Source organism: Perca fluviatilis, chromosome 4 (assembly GCF_010015445.1).
Source record: "Perca fluviatilis chromosome 4, GENO_Pfluv_1.0, whole genome shotgun sequence".
Classification (NCBI taxonomy): Eukaryota; Metazoa; Chordata; class Actinopteri; order Perciformes; family Percidae; genus Perca; species Perca fluviatilis.
Window position 1 is genome coordinate 44,587,576 of NC_053115.1, and position 19,645 is coordinate 44,607,220.

The following is a 19,645-nucleotide window of genomic DNA, read 5'->3' on the forward strand; positions in this document are numbered from 1 at the left end:
CTACCCGACACAGCCCAGTCCGCAGCACGCTGGCTGGCAGCATCCGGCCATCTTGTTATTGGAGACAACCTCGACCTCCATCAGCTCCTCCAGGGTGACGTCCGGTTCGTCTCGTTCGCCGTAAGCTTCAGCCCAGGCCGGCTGGGTCGCCTCCACCGCCCAGAATGCCACAGGAACCTGCAGAACAATTAGACAAGTACTCACCAGGAACCTGCAGAACATTTAGACAAATACTCATCAGGAACCTGCAGAACATTTAGACAAATACTCATCAGGAACCTGCAGAACAATTAGACAAGTACTCATCAGGAACCTGCAGAACATTTAGACAAGTACTCATCAGGAACCTGCAGAACATTTAGACAAATACTCATCAGGAACCTGCAGAACATTTAGACAAATACTCATCAGGAACCTGCAGAACAATTAGACAAGTACTCATCAGGAACCTGCAGAACATTTAGACAAATACTCATCAGGAACCTGCAGAACAATTAGACAAATACTCATCAGGAACCTGCAGAACATTTAGACAAATACTCATCAGGAACCTGCAGAACATTTAGACAAATACTCATCAGGAACCTGCAGAACAATTAGACAAGTACTCATCAGGAACATGCAGAACAATTAGACAAGTACTCATCAGGAACCTGCAGAACATTTAGACAAGTACTCATCAGGAACCTGCAGAACAATTAGACAAGTACTCATCAGGAACCTGCAGAACATTTAGACAAATACTCATCAGGAACCTGCAGAACATTTAGACAAATACTCATCAGGAACCTGCAGAACAATTAGACAAATACTCATCAGGAACCTGCAGAACATTTAGACAAATACTCATCAGGAACCTGCAGAACATTTAGACAAATACTCATCAGGAACCTGCAGAACAATTAGACAAGTACTCATCAGGAACCTGCAGAACAATTAGACAAGTACTCATCAGGAACATGCAGAACAATTAGACAAATACTCATCAGGAACCTGCAGAACATTTAGACAAATACTCATCAGGAACCTGCAGAACAATTAGACAAATACTCATCAGGAACCTGCAGAACATTTAGACAAATACTCATCAGGAACCTGCAGAACATTTAGACAAATACTCATCAGGAACATGCAGAACAATTAGACAAGTACTCATCAGGAACCTGCAGAACAATTAGACAAGTACTCAACAGGAACCTGCAGAACATTTAGACAAGTACTCATCAGGAACCTGCAGAACATTTAGACAAATACTCATCAGGAACATGCAGAACAATTAGACAAGTACTCATCAGGAACCTGCAGAACATTTAGACAAGTACTCATCAGGAACATGCAGAACAATTAGACAAGTACTCATCAGGAACCTGCAGAACAATTAGACAAGTACTCATCAGGAACCTGCAGAACATTTAGACAAATACTCATCAGGAACCTGCAGAACAATTAGATAAGTACTCATCTGGAACCTGCAGAACATTTAGACAAGTACTCAACAGGAACCTGCAGAACATTTAGACAAGTACTCAACAGGAACAAACCCTCCACAATACAAGACACTCAGGTACGTAAGGGTATTGCCCCATGAGGAGTCCATTATCAGGAATCAATGGACGACGGGGAGGTCAGAAGTCCATTAGTCACCTGATAACCAGACCCAAACGTAATCAGCAGATTTGTGTTTTGTTTTACAGTTTTCAGTGGTGATTCAGAATGAAAATCCGCAGAATTTATCAGACTATTTTTATGCTCGGGGTGTTCACGTTTGTGCCAATTACAGGGGTATCACAGTTCTCAGCCTTCCTGGTAAAGTCTACTCCAAGGTGCTGAAAAGGAGGGTTCGGCCACTAGTCAAACTCAGATTGAAGAGGAACAATGCTAATTCCACCCTGGTTGTGGAAAAATGGAGAGCAGTTCTCGGCAGTAAGTCAAACTTGTTCCAAGGGGGTGTTGGCCTCCACCAGGTCTGCACTTATAGTCACCAATCCTGTTTTCAGACAAACACTTCCGTTGGGTACCAGACACGCCTCAACAAGCTCTATGCCCTGGTAAGAATCAATTCTACCTTCAGACAGGAACTTTGTCATGTTTAATCTAAACAGAAAGTGTTTTCTCTCTCTGGTCCTGTCTCACCCTCAGCTGCATCTCACTCAGCATGGCTTCCAGTCCTGCGATGTGATTGGTCAGATCTGGGCTCGGCTCTTCCTCTAAGGTGAGCCATGGTGCTTGGACTAAAGCCACTCGAGCTGCCACACCTACCACGCCATCAATACATCCTGGAGAGAAGAGAACAGACAGACAGACAGACAGGTGAGAGGTTAGTAAAACATATAAGATTGTCAGGATTACGGCTGCAACTAACTATTTTCACAGTTGATAAATCTGGATTAATGGATTAGTTGTTTGGTCTATAAAATGTCAGAAAATGGTGAAAAATGTCAATACTGTTGTCAAGATCAATATTAACTTTATTGTCCCACAAGGTGGGGCATTTGTCTTGGGCACTTAGCCTATGCTGCAGCCATAAACAACACAAACAACATGATACAATACAACAAACAATAATATTCTTCTATCTAAATGAAGAGAAGAGGAGGCTCTTCGAGACCTCGATGAATGTCTTTTGGCCCGCAAGGAGATCCATTAAGGACAAGTATCCTGAGTCGAACCTCAGTTTGAAGAGGAACAGTGTGGATTCAGTCCTGATCGTGGAACACTGGACCAGATCTTTACTCTCGCAAGGATCCTGGAGGGAGCCTGGGAGTATACCCATCCGGTCTACGTGTGTTTCGTGGATCGGGAGAAGGCGTATGACCGGCTCCCCAGGGAGATACTGTGGGAGGTGTTGCGGGAGTATGGGGTGAGGGGGTCTCTTCTCAGGGCCATCCAATCTCTGTACGACCAAAGTGAGAGCTGTGTCCGGGTTCTCGGCAGTAAATCAGGCTCGTTTCAGGTGAGGGTTACCAAGCAGCAGCTATATGAGCCCAGAACTCCAGTTTGGGCAGGTAGGGTTGATCATTGACTGAGTATTATAAGAATTAATAAGAGTGTGGTGTTGACCTGCTCTATATGAAAAATGCCCTGGGATAATTAATGATGCCAGATGATTCGGCGCTACCGTAATGACACTGACTTGACTTGATCAGAAAGCTTTGTAAAAAGGAGAGATTTGTCCTGAGAATTATGACAATTTATAAAATGTGATTTAGTGTCAGAAGCAGAGCCAGTAGTGTGCATTAGGGATAGCTGCTGTCAGTGTGGATGGCACATCTACTGTAAGCTGTTGTATCACAGTGTGTGAACAAGCAAACATGATCAGATTAGCTACAATACAATCACTTGTACAATCACTATGACCAAATATTACTTGTGACCCATTATGAAAGTTGTACGAAATATTCAAAGGAAAAAATAGATTATTAGAAAGTGCAATACAATGTATCTTGTTCTTTATTTAATCTGTGATTACTTATTTGCACAGAAACAGATTCTGATAGTGTTCAACATCATTGGGTTGTTGTTAAGATGTTAACTTTTCTAATAAATCTACATTGTGAGGCAACACTTGGAAATAGTGATATTTTACAAAATACACCGAATTACAAGGATTTAGAGGACAGCGCGCTATTGCAGACTTATATACTAAGGTTTTGATTAAATTTTTTTTAATATAGTCATTCGTGAAGTAAAGTGGGCCGGTCTAAGGCATGAAAATCCAGGGCTGAAAATGAGTCCCAATCCGGCCCTGCCTATGTATTGCATCTCAAGAAGGTTTTCAGTAAGGCTGGAAGTGTCTTGTGTAGGAGTATTTGTACCTGAAGGAGTGTTTGTAAAAGTGGGCCTTGAAGGATTTGCTGCACTCGTGATAATGTTACATATTCTTGAGGTGGTTGTATGATTCTTTAGAGAAGGCTTGGGGTCTTCCAGGGATCCTAGGTGAGGTTCAATCTTAATTTAGAGATTTTCTGGAGAATGTACCAGACCTTGTTTGTGTTGTTCCTTTGGTTGACAATAAATTATTTAATTTATCCTTAAACTGCGTCTGCCTGACCCTGGTGTCGCCCCAGGTTTAGTTAAGTGTTAATTCTCCTCTTTTAGACATTATAGACATAACACAGAACTTTGGGAAAATGTTAGGTATTCCTGAGGAAACCGGGGTCATTAAGGATATCTATTGGTCGTCAAAAACATTTTTGGCAACAGCAATGCTCGAGGCAATAGTGAATTAAACACTGATGCAAAGTTCTACCGTCAGTGATCCTGGTAAGTTTGACTTTTTAAATCAAATCAAGTCGTAAGGAAGGAAGGTGAAGAAATAAGGTAGGAAAAACAGTAACATATGGCTGAGCCAATCACAGAGCTCTCACAGACAGGAAGTTGAAGCCATCAGCTGACCTGTGTTGACTAGCGAGCGTCTGTCATAGCGCTGCCTCAGAGGGAACCGTCCAATCAGATCGCAGGCCTTACGGAGGTCAAACAGGAAGTTCTCTAACGCCGACAGGAAGAGAACCCACAGACGCTCTGACACCTGTCTGTCCTCCACACCTGGGAGAGCGGAGTCACAGTGAGACAGCAGACGCACCAGACGCTTGGACAGGCCTGTGGACAGACAGACAGGTGAGAAACAGGCCTGTGGACAGACAGGTGAGAGACAGACCTTCCGACAGACAGACAGGTGAGAGACAGACCTGTGGACAGACAGGTGAGAGAGAGACCTGTGGACAGACAGACAGGTGAGAGACAGACCTGCAGACAGACAAGCAGGTGAAATACAGACTTGTGGACAGACAGACAGGTGAGAAACAGGCCTGTGGACAGACAGGTGAGAGACAGACCTTCCGACAGACAGACAGGTGAGAGACAGACCTGTGGACAGACAGACAGGTGAGAGACAGACCTGTGGACAGACCGGGGAGTAGGGTTGGGTATCGTTTGGGTTTTTTCCGATACCGGTGCTAACACGATAATTGAACCTAGGGCTAAGTTAAAATAACCCATTCTCCAAACTTACATTTCCCTAACCTAATTGATATTTTACCACTGTTAAAATCCTTTCCAGTGAAATTCAGACACAGGTTAGACTGTTTGGCTGTTAGCATTTTAATCGTGTTTAATCCAGATGCTAGCTAACGGTAGCCTGGTCTATAGCGACGACGATTCATTTACAGGATTGCTCCAGTGCCACCTGACCCACCGGATATCCCTCATTTTGGGCCGGATGTCCGTGCCCTTCCTTTGTGTCTTTGTGTTGGCGTTCTAACCTCCAGTGGATTTGTGAGGACTATGGTTAACTGCTCCTCAGATCTCTGCAGGGTAAATCCAGACAGCTAGCTAGACTATCTGTCCAATCTGAGTTTTCTGTTGCACGACTAAAACTACTTTTGAACGTCCACATGTTCCACCAAAACAAGTTCCTTCCTGAGACTATTTAGCAGAGGCACCGTGGCTCTGTCCGGTCAAGATGATTGTGATTGGTTTAGAGAAATGCCAATAAACCAGAGCACATTTTTCTCCTTTCCTGGAGTCTTGTGTGGACTAGCCAGACCTGGTCTGGTAATGCAAGACTAGTGGTAGGCTATTGTTACCTGCTGCCAGGTGTAGCGTTAACTAGCGTTACATGCAGCAATGTTTCTGTTGCCTGTCCGTTTCAGAGCACCAGAGGGCAGCACAGGCAAATAAGTGGCACCGCCGAAATCTACGTTGTCATTCGGTAGATACCATTCATTTAGCAATCGCTGCCATATTGACACCTACAGGTGAGACACAGACAGACAGGTGTTTGGGTGGACGTGTCTGTACCGCTGCAGATTCGGTGTGCGAGCCCTCTTGCCTCGTCCATCTCATCTCGCAGGAAGCTGCAGTCTGCAGAGCTGCCGAGTGATGCTACCAGCTGCTGGAAACAGGAAGTGGCCCGACTGAGAGCCTCCTGAGCGCGCTCACACTCGGCCTGCTGCCGCCGCAACCCCAACTCGTCCACCGAACGACGCCACCGACTCATCATGTCATCAGGCACCTGTCAGGGAGGAGGGACAGGTAATGTTGTTTAAGGGTTCACTTTCTGAGTCTACACACATCTGCAAATAAACTGCTGACCACAGCTGCAAAGATTAAAGGAATACGCCACCGTTTGTTGAAATAGGGTTATTTACCGTCTCCTCTATATTTATATAGGTGGGCAAACGCATTTTTGTCTCAGTGCATGCATTGTCTTAGTCCGACAGTAGCTCCCAATATAGTCAATATCTGCCTAGGAAATTGTCTAGTCTTAATCTGCATTGCTATTTGTACTCGTGAATACGCAGGCCACAATAACTAATTAGGTTGCTAACATGTTAACCGGCAAAAAAGGATTCAATTCACTACGCTAAGCTAAGCTTGCGCTGGCGCTGCAGGACTAAGACAATGCATGCACTGAGACAAAAATGCGACAGGGAATAACCCTATTTCAACAAACAGTGGTATATTCCTTAAAGTAGTAGCTTAGTAGTAGTAGTAGTAGTATTACTAGTAGTAGATTAAGTAGTAGTTTAGTAGTAGTACTAGTAGTAGATTAAGTAGTAGCTTAGTAGTAGTAGTAGTAGTAGTACTAGTAGTAGATTAAGTAGTAGTAGTAGTAGTAGTAGTAGATTAAGTAGGTTTCACTACTGTTGATACACGGAACAGCCATGTTGGATTTTGAGATTGGTTAGTTAGGTTCTCTTTTTTTATTATTTAACCAGGTTAGTTTCATTGAGATATGATATCTCTTTTTCAAGAGAGACCTGGCCAAGATAGCAGAACAATTTAGTTACATATAAAAACAATGTACAATCACAAAACAAACACAAAAGAGGCAAAAACAACTCAAGTGCATTTCAATTAGCTAAAAGTGCCATTAGTTAAAACATTTGCACGTGTGGATGGACTCATGTTCTATGGTTTTAACAAAACCTTTAAAATCATTTAAGGAAATTAGAGTAGTTTGAGTGTTTTTTGTAGGTCTTCCAAGTAGAAGGTGCAGCAAACATGAAAGCCTTTTTAAACAACTCTGTCCAGGCTTGAGGTAATTACAATGAAATAGTGTTCAGGGACCATAAACCATAAGTACTCTGTGTAAAAGAAAGAAATTTGGATATGTAACATGGGAGCCTGCCTAAAATGCCCTTATATATGAAGATATAAAGGTGAGTCAGCCGGTGATTTGACAGAGAGGACAAATTCACAGTGGAGTAAAGTGTACAGTGATGAGTGAGGGGTCTGCAATTTGAAATGAACCTTAAAGCTCCATGATACACAGCATCCAACATCTGAAGACACTTTGATGGGGCATTCATGTAGAACAGTAGCCTGACGTGGTCCTACTCAGATTCTAGTCAGAATGTGAGTCTGAAACCGCTCCACTGGGCTGTGATTATGGGGCGTGTTCCAACCGAACCAGGAAAGAAAATTCCTCTGCATTAATTGGATAGACCTACAACCAATCAGAGCAACAGAACTCAACTCAACTGTCAATAGAACTCAACACTGTGTATCGTCTCCATAGCAACCACTCTTTGCACAATTCTAACTTCCAACTTTTAGACCTTTTTGAAGCTGGATATATCATTTGTTGCGTGTAAATATAAATGTGGATAACGTTAGTGATAGTGACATGCTCGCTACAGTCGCATTTCTAGAGATGAATCGGTGTTTTATTTCTCTGATTCACGGCTTCGCTTGTAACGCAGAAATAAAATGGATTAATGATAATTTTATTCATATAGTTTATATTTGACTTTACCAGCTGATTTCTCAACAAATTCAACCCAAGCGCTCTTTGGTGACGTGGTTGATTCTGTTACTGTTGATCATCTGTCCGACAATTTGATTGGTCCGAACAGATCTTGTTCGAGCATAATTGCTCCTCAACGGATCAAGTCCAGACCGAACTTCCCGACCTCGAATGTTGTGGGCGTGGCTAAGTTCAGCTGGCATCCAGGCTAGTAGAACAGATCACCATAATCAATAATAGAGAGAGATGTGGCATCAACTAGCATTTTTCTGGAAAAGAAAAGGAAAACAAGATTTGTTCCTAAAGAAAAAACCTAGCTTCAATTTCAACTTTTTTTACTTTCTCTGTCTTTCCGAGTCAGAAATCAGACTTAAGTAGCCATTTTTGTTGAAATTTCTGACTTAGAACTCGGAAATTCCAACTTCCCAGTTCAAATAAAACGCACCATTAAATGTGCCCTGCCACATGTATTTCATTACTTTGTGGTGATGTCTGAAGTTCTACCAATGCCTTGGTTACCTTGTTTCAAGCCATTCTAGCGTGGTATAGAAAGCCCGCAGAAAGATTTCTGCCAGTTCTCATTAATATTCAACAAGCTAAGCTGCTTGACTCTGATTGGCTATCAGCTAGCCAATGAGAGCCTGGCTGTCAGAATCCTTTACCCAGCCCAACTGGGCAACCTCATGAATAGTAATGAGCTCAGGCAATATGATGTCAGACTGACCAGCTTTTGTAATTGGCCTGATTTCGCCGCTTATTTCTTTTCAGTGGCTAGAGCTGACAGAGGGGGTAGCAGTTCATTTTGACATTCACAACATAACACAACCACATATGGAGCTAACATATTGAAAAAAAAATACAAGTACAAACGGTTTTGTGTGGCAGAGCACTTTTAAAGGTACACTATACAAGATTTATACCTTAATATAACAGCTTCGAAGTCATTTCGATGGTAAACAAACTCGTATCAGGGCTAATCATCCCGTTCTCAAAGCAGGGGAGGGACGCCTCTCAGAAAACCAGCAATGCAGGTTTTGTAGGTGGCGCCCCGCTAAATCGCGTGAGAATCACAAACTGCTTTACTACTGTCGGTTCTGCGAACATCCGCTACATCCGCCAGAACCTTTTGGACATCTGTGACCAGCACAACATCCAGCAGACAGAGGAGGGAGAGGAATAGCGGGGCTGCAGGTCCGGTGTTATGCTAAAGCTAGCATAGCACACAAGCCACCTCTACAGAGCCTGTATCTCTCCAATGCCAAATCCCTGGTGCATAAAATTGACGACTTGGAATTACAACCCGCTGGAAATCGCTATGTTCGTGACTGCTGTGTTTTGATTATCACTGAGACCTGGCTTCACCCGGGGATACCCGATGCTAGCATGCAGCTAGCAGGCCGCACTCTGCTCTGCTGGGACAGGACCGAGAGAAGAGGAGGGGGGCTCTGTATGTACTGTACGTGCATGAGAACTGGTGTAATAACGGGAGATAAACACTGTTCCCCTGACCTTGAGTACATGTCTGTAAGATGCTGGCCTTTCTTTCTACCGAGAGCGCTAACAGTAGTGATCGTTAGAGCTGTGTGTATTCCACGCGGCGCCAATGTAAACATGGCGCTCTCTCTCCTGCTGATCACTATAAACGAACAGCAGCGGGCCCACCCCGATGGTGTTCATATAATCGCAGGAGACTTTAATAAGGCCAACTTAAAGGGATGGTTCGGAGTAATTTCACCCTAGGGTCCTTTGCACCATGACCTCAAGCCAAACCGTTAAACCGGGCATTGAAGAACCTGTGTGAGAGTTTCTGAGAGAGATCAGAGAGTTTCAGAGGCTCTCTGCAGTCTGAGAAACTCAAACTCTTCTGTCTGGACCATCAGCAGCCAGTGTGTCTCGTCTGCAGAGATTCAGAAAAACACTCCAACCACAGATTCAGACCCATCGATGAAGCTGCCCGACAACACAAGAAGAAACTTCAGGAAACTCTGGAGCCCTTAAAAGAGAAGTTAAAGGTTTTTGAACAAGTTAAAGTGGAGTTTGATCAAACAGCAAAACACATGAAGGTCCAGGCCCGACACACAGAGAGACAGATTAAGGAGCAGTTTAAGAAGCTTCACCAGTTTCTAGAAGAAGAAGAGGTGGCTAGGATGGCTGCACTCTGGGAGGAAGAAGAGCAGAAGAGTCAGAGGATGAAGGAGAAGATGGAGGCTCTGAGCAGAGAGATAGCAGCTACAACTACAAGGCTGCAGTGGAAAGAGTCCAGCAGCGCCCCCTGCTGGATGATCCACAGCTGCTCTCAGGAGCTCTGATAGACGAGGCCAAACACCTGGGCAACCTGAGCTTCAACATCTGGAACAAGATGAAGGAGATGGTCTCCTACACTCCTCTGGTTCTGGACCCAAACACTGCTGGTACAGAACTCATCCTGTCTGAAGATCTGACCAGTGTGAGACAAGGAGGAGAGAAAGGGTTCAATGAAGGTAAATACATATCATGGTGAGCACCAGGTCCAATCACTGATCTTAAAGTGCAGAAGAAGCTCCAGAGGATCAGAGTGACTCTGGACTGGAACAGAGGAAATCTGTTGTTCTCCGATCTTGATACAAACACACACATACACACCTTCACACACACTTTCACTGAGAGGATGTTTCCATATATTGACAATGAGGATAAAGTCCCAGTGAAGATATTACCACTGCAAGTCTGTGTGACTGTACAACAGGAATAAATTAGAATTAATTAATTTTTTTATTTTATTAATTAATTAATAAATCTTAGAGAACTACAACTTACTGACTTTTGATAATTTTGGTAAATTTTCCTCAATATGCTTAATTTATAAAGTGTTACATGGCTTGGCGCCACCCCCATTGCAAGAATGTATTAAATACAGACAGACTCAAATTACTAGAGCTGTTGTAAACAATGACTGTGAGGTTCCTTTTAGAAAAACTTCTTTTAGTCATAATGCACTATCTATTAAAGGTAGTGCATTATGGAACACACTACCCCCAAATATAAGGGAATGTCCCACTCTGGCCACCTTTAAAAGCCAGGTAAAGGTGTGGCTTAGAGCTAACCAAACGTGCAATCACCTCTGATTGCATGCTGTACCGTATTAGCCCAGTAGAGTGTGCTAATGAATTGCGTCTTTGTCTTAACACTTACTAATAAATTGTCGTTTGTTTTTCTTTCATTTTGTTTTTCCCTGCTTTATATAACAAATGCCCCTATTAGAAGATATAGAGTGAGGGGCAGAGATAATCCCTGGTTAAATGAATCTATTGCAACAGCTATTAGAGAACGGAATTTGCATTCCATTTGCATGGATCAAAGCAAAAAGAAATAATAATGATAAATGTTGGTTAAGCTATATGGTATTAAGAAACAAATGCACAAGACTAATAAAAAGTACAAAAAGTGAACATTATTTTAATTTAATAAATAATAACCTTAATGACCCCCAAAAATTTTGGAAAGCAATTAAATCTTCTTCAGGTGACGTGCCACCCCCCACTATCCCTGAGGTTATAATAGCAAGCCAAGGTGAAGTAAGGGGTAAACAAAATATAGTGAATACTTTCAACAAGCACTTTATTAATTCAGGAATAGCTACTCAGTCAACACTCCCAGCCAACACCACAAATAGTGTAACCTCTATCACAGACTTGTCTAATGTAAATTTGAATAATTTCAACTTTGCTTCTATATCTGCCTCTGAAGTACGAAAGGTACTGTTAGGCCTGGACTGTAAAAAGTCTGCTGGCCCAGACCAGATTGAGCCGTATTTCTTCAAAACTGCTGCAAACTTGATTGCTGACCCTATCTCCTCCATTTTTAATCTTAGTATATACAGTGGTTCTATTCCCAAGTCATGGAAATCTGCATTTGTCCTCCCACTATTAAAAACTGGAGCCCCATCGGCTTTAGACAATTACCGGCCAATCTCCAGACTATCTGTCATGGCTAAACTGTTTGAGTCTCTTATAAATGAGCAACTAAAACATTTTTTAGCTGACAACTGTAATTTAAGTTCCACTCAGTCTGGTTTCCGACAAGGACACAGTACAATTCCGGCTGTAACCTCTGTTGCAAATGATATTGTTAATGCTTTGGATAACAAAATATCTTGTGCTGCTCTATTCATTGACTTGACTAAAGCATTCGACACTGTTGACCATCATCTTCTTCTGCAAAGATTGCAAAGCATAGGTTTTAGTAGCATTGTGCTAAATTGGTTTTCCAATTACCTGAGTGGTAGAACTCAGTGTGTGGCATTAGACAACTGTACCTCATCCATGCTAGAAGTAAAAATGGGTGTCCCCCAAGGATCAGTTTTGGGTCCTAGTTTATTTTCTATTTATATAAATAATTTAGATCTGGATTTGAATCAAACAAAGGCTCATTTTTATGCAGATGATACTATTTTGTACACCTCTGCTACATCAGTGAAGGCAGCCATTCATCATTTACAGTCGGCTTTTACTCAGGTACAAAAATCTCTGGTAGGATTAAAGTTGGTATTAAACGCTAAAAAAACAAAATTAATGTTTTTTACACGTTCACATTCTCTTATAGATTTTACTATTTCAACACAAAGTGGTACTCCAATAGAGAGAGAGAGAGTAACATCCTACAAATACCTAGGTATTTGGTTTGATGATAGATTGTCTTTTGGGGTCCATATTGAGAGCCTTTTAAAAAAACTTAGACCCAAGTTAGATTTTTATTTTAGATTAAAGAAGTGCTTTCCTTATTCAGCAAGGAAAAGGTTGGTGCAGAGCACATTCTTATCGGTGTTGGATTATGGTGACATCATTTATATGCACTCTACTTCATTTTTATTGAAACTGTACTATACCACTCAGCCTTGCGTTTCATTACAGGTGCAGCATCTAGAACTCACCACTGCATTCTGTATAAAACTGTACAATGGTCCTCCCCCTCCCTCAGAAGGAAATTCCATTTATTGATTTTCATTGCTTAAAGCACTAATGGGTAAATTACCCCTCTACATTTCAAATTTGCTTACCTTAATAGTGTTTAGAGAACAAGGTCATAAAAAAAAATACTATTAAGTACTCCATCAACAAGAACAGAACTTGGTAAAACAGCTTTTTCATCACATGCACCAAATGTCTGGAATGAACTCCAAAACACCTTAAATCTAGAATCATTTCCACCTTTCAATACTTTTAAAAACCTTTTAAAATCAACTTTGACTGAACAGTGTAATTGTTTTTAACTATGTGCCCTTTAAGTTGTATGTCTGTATAGTGTATATATAGAGATTTGTGGTGTAGTATGTGACCATTGTCCTGTCTTTTATGTGTTTTGAAACGTATTGCCGCCTGTCTTGGACAGGAATCCCTGGAAGAAGAGTTAGTGTAACTCAATGGGACTTTTCCTGGTTAAATAAAGGTTAAATAAAATAATAGGACGTCAATTGTCCAACTTCTATTTACGTTCATAAAAGTGCTTGTTTTGCCACTGACTGACTCTAATATTGTTTTTAATATTAGATTAATATTGTTAGTGTCTGACAACATCATAGAAACGATTTCTAAGGAGGTCGATCTTTCTGCTAAAGAGTAAGATCCTTTTGTAGAACATAAAAAGTCCGCGAAATTGCGTTCGCTAAACCCACCAGACTCCATGTAAATAAACAGTTATTTTAGCATCGTAAAATGGGCATCTAGAACATCTTTGACCTCTGAGGCTTGCTCTGGCTGTCTTGAGCCTGTGCGTGTAGGGTGCACGACTATTTCATTCCGGTTTTCACTATGTCAGTCACAGTGAAAACCGATGACATTTCTAGGGACAACTCCAGCCGGGGACAGGTCACCGAAACCGGGGACATCTGGTCACCCTAGCTTAGACTGCTTTTTGACACTATACGTTTTTTTTATGATTTTTTTTTTCACTAACTGATGGGTAGTGCTAGCCTGGGAAAACCCTGACAAACTTCTGGCAAATTTGAGATTAGCTCTGCAAGTCAGTCTGGCCAAGACCCCATTCAAGCCCATTTCCAATTTTTCCAAATCGAGGAAACAATCACAACCGTTGAGGTGGGCTTTACACCAATCGCAGCCGTTGAGGTGGGCTTTACACCAATCACAACCGTTGAGGTGGGCTTAAGACGATGACGATAGCGCAGCGACGGCGAGCAGCTTTTTGTTTACATTCAACATGGTGGCCACCGAAACGCAGCAACCCGTTGATGCCGCTGTTGCTGCTAAGTCACCCGGATCGTTGGTCTGATTGGTTGAAGGACTATCCAATGCGGCCAGAGGCATTTCAGTAGCGTCCGTTGGTGACGCCCCTTTGGAAATGGGCTGTGAATGAAGCTTCCCCAGACCCTTCTCAGTTACAACTGAGAAGGGTCTCGTGTCAACCAGGCTAGGGTAGTGAGTTTTTAATGTCATATTAATAGCTGACTAACCCTCAACTCTGTCTCCTGAGTTAATCTTTCCACGCAGCACAATATATAACGTTATGATGTGGGCAACAATAAACTGTTAAAATAATATTATTTCAATAATATTTTGAAACTTTAAAAGGTATGACAAATAAGAAAGCCATGCGGATTTACAATGCCTTACAACCTCTTTAATGTAAATTTCATGCGCCCCTTTTTTGTGTATGTATGTATGTATGTATGCATTTATTGTTGTTATTGTTGTTTATGTTGATGAATCTTTTAGTCGTTTATCTTATGAATTCATATGTTCACAGTGTGGTGATTTACATCCTGTAACTTCAATAAGTATAAGAGTATGAGAATAAGTTCTTCCGTGCATAGGACACCTGCTATGGCTAAGTTGATTAGCAACAGACATCGAACTATTGACATTATACTGCTATATCAAATTTAACCAACCTGACATATCAACGTCCTGGGCAGCAGCAGCCTTTCTGTTTATATCTCTATAGCCCTCATTCTATCGGACACTGATAGAATGAGTCCAACATTTTCTTTCTACTCGCTTCTGACGCTTTCAACGGTGTAGTCCGACGTCCCCTGGGGGCGCACTGCGTGTTACGGAGCTGATTTCAAGTGCCAGTGTGAAGGCGACGTAACTGATTGGTAGTGAGTGTTTAATGTCAAATAAACAGCTGACTAAAGCCCTATTCGCACGGGATAAGTATTATCTAGGGACCTCGTGTGAATTATAAATTACCCCCCCACGTCTGAGTTTCATCTGGCGCATTCGAACGGGATAAGCGAAGCCTGTGATTTTACTCGAATTTACTGACATTAAGCAACAGTAGAAACATGGGTGTGGGTAGCTCTGCTACGTGTGTTTGTGTGTGGTCAGATCTCGAGGATACACACACACACAATCTCAACCGGGTAGTCAGTCATCGTCCGAACTGCGACCTCTCCTTTTTCTTTCTCTCACTTCTTTCTCCGGGTGGTGTCAAGCAGGGTCCGGTTAGATGGATAAAACTAAACATTTCACCAGGTTAAGATCTATTAGCTCAAGCTTTACGCTTGATTTATTTGTAACATTAACCTCTAATTATGAAGTGAGCCCCCTCGCTTGATTGTGCATTATTTTTGATAAGCTATTGCTTGGAGATGTCTTGTTGTTATCTCTATATGTATGATACAAACATAAAAAATATATTTACCGCATGCTGCTATACATGTCATCCATCGCCATCTAATCATTCTTTTTGTCTTCGCACTTGTGGTGGTTTTCATCTTTCTCTTTCTGCAAATTGTATATGATGTATAGCGACATGACCCAGCACCCAAAACACTGTCAAAACACTCCAACGCACCCTCCATTCTTCGCCAAAGATGGATAAAAAGGCGCAAAAGAAGGAAATAGTTACCTTGAAAAAACAAAAAAGCCCCGCCAAATCCTGGACAAATCAGAGATGCCGATTCGCACGGGACTAATATTATCACATGACCTCCGTTTTCAGCGAAATATGGTAGGTCATTTGCGGGGGAATTATTACTTTACAAATTACAGACATGACCGATTCGCACGGGATTAAGATCACAGACAACCTCCGCAATTATTACAAATGACCGGAGGTCACCAGGTAATACTTATCCCGTGCAAATAGGGCTTAAGTCTGTCTCCTGAGTCAATCTTTCCATGCAGCTCTCCACAATATAAAATGTTATGATGTGTGCAACAATAGACTGTTAAAATAATACAACCCCATCCTCCAAACCATCAGCCTTTTCCTCAAACAGCGGTCCACTGGTGGCCTGTAAATCCAGACCCAAATCCGAAAAATTAAGGGTCTGGCATTGAGTAATGAAAATGGCCCAACTTGAGGGGCGGCACCAAGCAGGCATTTGAAAATCTCACTGCACGCAATTGGATACCACTACGACCAATCACAACAATCCACCGGGTGATGTATCCAGAGCGTATGCATATGCTTAGCTACCAGCAGAGCTAACTGGTAGACAGATTATAACCTGACTCCGCCAGATGGATTGCTTCGCATTTGCTCGGCATATCCATCTGGGAACTTTCCGGTGGAGAACTTTTGGGAAGGGGTGAAAATACTGGTTAGCTGATTGGATAAACTATCTGTCTATCACCTATGTTGGTGATAGACGGGCCAAATCAACCAATCAGATCAACGAAGCGTATGAAAATACAACCACAAGCCCCTGCTGCTGCAGGCAAAGCATAGCTCGTTAGCTCAGCAAGCAAGGGTTTGGGTAAAGGATATTTGCTGTTTGTATAACGAGAAAGCCGTTTCCGTAGCCATCTTGCGATGTTTACTAATGACTTGGACGTCGCAGCGCTGTCGTCATCTGTTTAGCTCGCCTCTGGCCCGCCTTTACAAGATACACCGATATAATTGGTGCAGCTCGGCTACAAGGGCATAGTTAATGAGCATCATTCTGAATGCCAGAGGGACTCGCTAAGCAAATTACAATTGTGCTCCCGCGAGAACTCTGGATTTCCAGGGTAACGTTTTATCAGAATATCTGTTTAAATATAAATGATGTTGTAATGTTTCCAGCTAATGTAATGGTGTCTAACTAAAGAGCGGTCCATTGGTGCCCTGCCAGAAGATTCGGTAAAATATATATAATATATATATATATATATATATATATATAATAATAAATAAAATATAATATATTAAAAATAATATATATAATATTTAAATTTAAAATTCAGAACAGCGTTTCTCAAACTGTGTGCGAGCGTTTCCAAAATCTAAGAGTGAGGAGCACAGATGTGGTGTTTTCGGATCAAGGCACCTAAAACATGAACCATGTGACCTCAAGTCTCTACCACCCTGAAAGCCAGGGGGCGCTAATGAGATTTCTTCAGACTGTGAAATCCATTTCATGCAAGAACTGTAATAAGTCACAGAAGTATTTGGGATGACAGTGTTCCCTTTGTTTAGTGTGAAGTTGTACAGGAGTCTCTAGGTTTCGGTCCTGCTGAACTAGTGTTGGGACACGAGGTGAAGGGTCCTTTAACCCAGCGGTTCTCAAACTGTTTTCAATAATGCTCCCCTTTGAATTGTGGCAACAAACTTTAAAAAAGACAACTTTGAAAAATAACGACAAAAAGATGGTAGAAAGAAGGAAGGAAGTAAGGCAACACTAGGTCGACAAGTGACAAAACATTCAAAAAAAGTCACAAACTTTAAAAAAGCAGAAAATAACTCCAACAGCAAAAAATCTCATGTACCCCCTGCAGTCCTCCAAATTACCCCTAGGGGGACACCTACCCCCGGTGTCTTTTTCCAGAGTACCCCTAGACGGACACATACCCCCTGCAGTCCTGCAGAATCAAGTGCCCCTGACTGCAGTACGCAGATCGGGGTTGGGCTAAATGTGTGGGCGGAGCCAGTGGTGTAGTCTATGTATTGTAGTATGTATGCTGTACTATATATATGAATATATTGGCCTATATATATAGGGGAATGGGGGGCATATCATAGTGGGGGGTCTGTCCTCCCCCAGGGAAGTTTTGAGCGTCAACAACTTCATTTCCTGCATTTGGATACACTTAATGCACCAATTTATGGTGTAAATATACTTTTATATTGTCTATGCGAAGAAAAAGAACACAGATGATATTCAACATATCAAAAATATAATGGAAAGTATGTTGTTGCGTGTCATTGGACATTTTAAGTGGGTTTACGGAAATCCTGGAGCTTTCTTTAGTGAGTATACTGCGTATACCTGCGTATCACGTAGACTACACCACTGGGCGGAGCTAAATGTTTGACTCCGCACGGGCGCCATCTGGTGAGCGCAGGCAGCAGTTGGGTAGGAGAAGAAGAACGGGGAAAGCAAACGTGACTCGCGCGAAAAGAGCCCCGGTCTCCGGGGGAGGCGAGACAACAACGGACAGTTGGGTTAAGGAAAACACAACAACGGAGAAAGCAAACGTTCTCTGGTCTCCGGGGTGAAAGTCCTGTGTTTTTCCCTCAGACACACATTCTTACTCCTCCGGTTGCTATTGGGCAAGTGTGCGGAGTCAAACGTTTAGCTCCACCCACGTTGAGACACTCCTCGATCTGCGTACTGCAGACCCCAAGGGGGACACATAACACCCTACAGTCTTTATAAACTATCTTTTTAACAAACTGTACGCTTATAAAGTGTACAATGCTTCGGTGGAAGTGTGGTGCTATTTTGAGCCTTGTTAGTGGTATAAATAGCGATTTGTTTTTACTTTACCCTCTGCCCCTACGACTAGCGTTGCAGGTGGTTTGTGCTAAAACTGGTCACGTTCGATTAGCATGAAAACACATCCCAGAGAACGGTCGACTCGGTACCCATGTGTTATTAACCCCTAGGTTCATTTTGCGCCGGAATTGTCCTTTAAGGAGCATCTGGTCCTGCCAGAGGAAAGAGTCAGAAGTCTTCCAGAGTTTGTTGCCAGGCTCACCGATGACCTCCACCAAGAGATTATCATATTATTGTCCCCGGTAACATCAAAGGAGACATAACAATATTAAATAAATTCATATCTAAAAGCAATGAAACGCCTCCAGTTTAGGCTACATCACAAATGATCAGCGAGACATCTGAAGGAAATACAGAAGAAGAAAGTTCACAGAGACAAAGAGTGACTCAGCATTGCATTTAGCTGTAATTTGTTATTAACTGTTGAAGTAGGAGGCCTGATGTTTGGCTGGTAGGTGGTCTGTGAGCTTGTCATATTAGATGTAAGTCGTACTGTTGGTTTCTCTAATATGGTTTCATGCTTCTAAGGAATCGTAACTGTACGACACCCAGCTTTGGACATAAACAATATGTTAATAAATGATATAATTTACATGTTTACAACCAGAGAAAGTCATCCTACCTGCTGCCGATCACTTCTTCTTCTGTCAGGCAGGTTTCTATTAACACTCTTGTTGTTCTTCTGCTCTCGGGATGCTAGGTGTTTTTAATTAACAGCTGAGCTTGTCTCCGGAGACTTGGGCTCTGCTCTGTCAGGGATTCACCTGTGCAGGTAGACTGCGTCAGGAGGTTATTCTCAGACACAGGAACCCCCCCACTGCTGCTCTTTTCCATCCCTTCTGCTCCTTCCTGTTTGTCCTAATGTTTCAAACTGTCTTCATCAGGAATATGGCCCAAAACAACACGGATGGTTCCATAAAACCATAAAATACTGACTAAATATCACTATGTTCATTGAATTCTGGGTGTTTAATTTAATTTTACAGCATTTGTCTTATATGTCTTATAATCAAAATCTGTGACAATCCATAAACAAACTTTTATCTTAACTATAAGTTAAAATAATTTTTTTTTTTACTTAAAACTAAATTAGGATTATTGACCATGAATTGCAAGAAGAGTAAAACTATATATATATATATATATAAATATAAAGATGTAACACAGAACTGGAGTGATAATTTATACTTTATGTC

The 19,645-nt window shown here is 42.0% G+C and overlaps 1 protein-coding gene across 1 annotated transcript; it reads right to left on the minus strand.

Moving 5' to 3' along the window:
* Positions 1-5,998, minus strand: zgc:109913 (regulator of G-protein signaling 9-binding protein). The gene is made up of 4 exons (XM_039796699.1): positions 5,800-5,998; positions 4,396-4,599; positions 2,134-2,276; positions 1-177 (listed from the first exon to the last, which is right to left on the minus strand). Exons 1-4 carry the CDS (start codon positions 5,996-5,998, stop codon positions 1-3), a joined length of 723 nt encoding a protein of 240 aa, XP_039652633.1.
* Between the last annotated feature and the right edge of the window lie 13,647 nt (positions 5,999-19,645).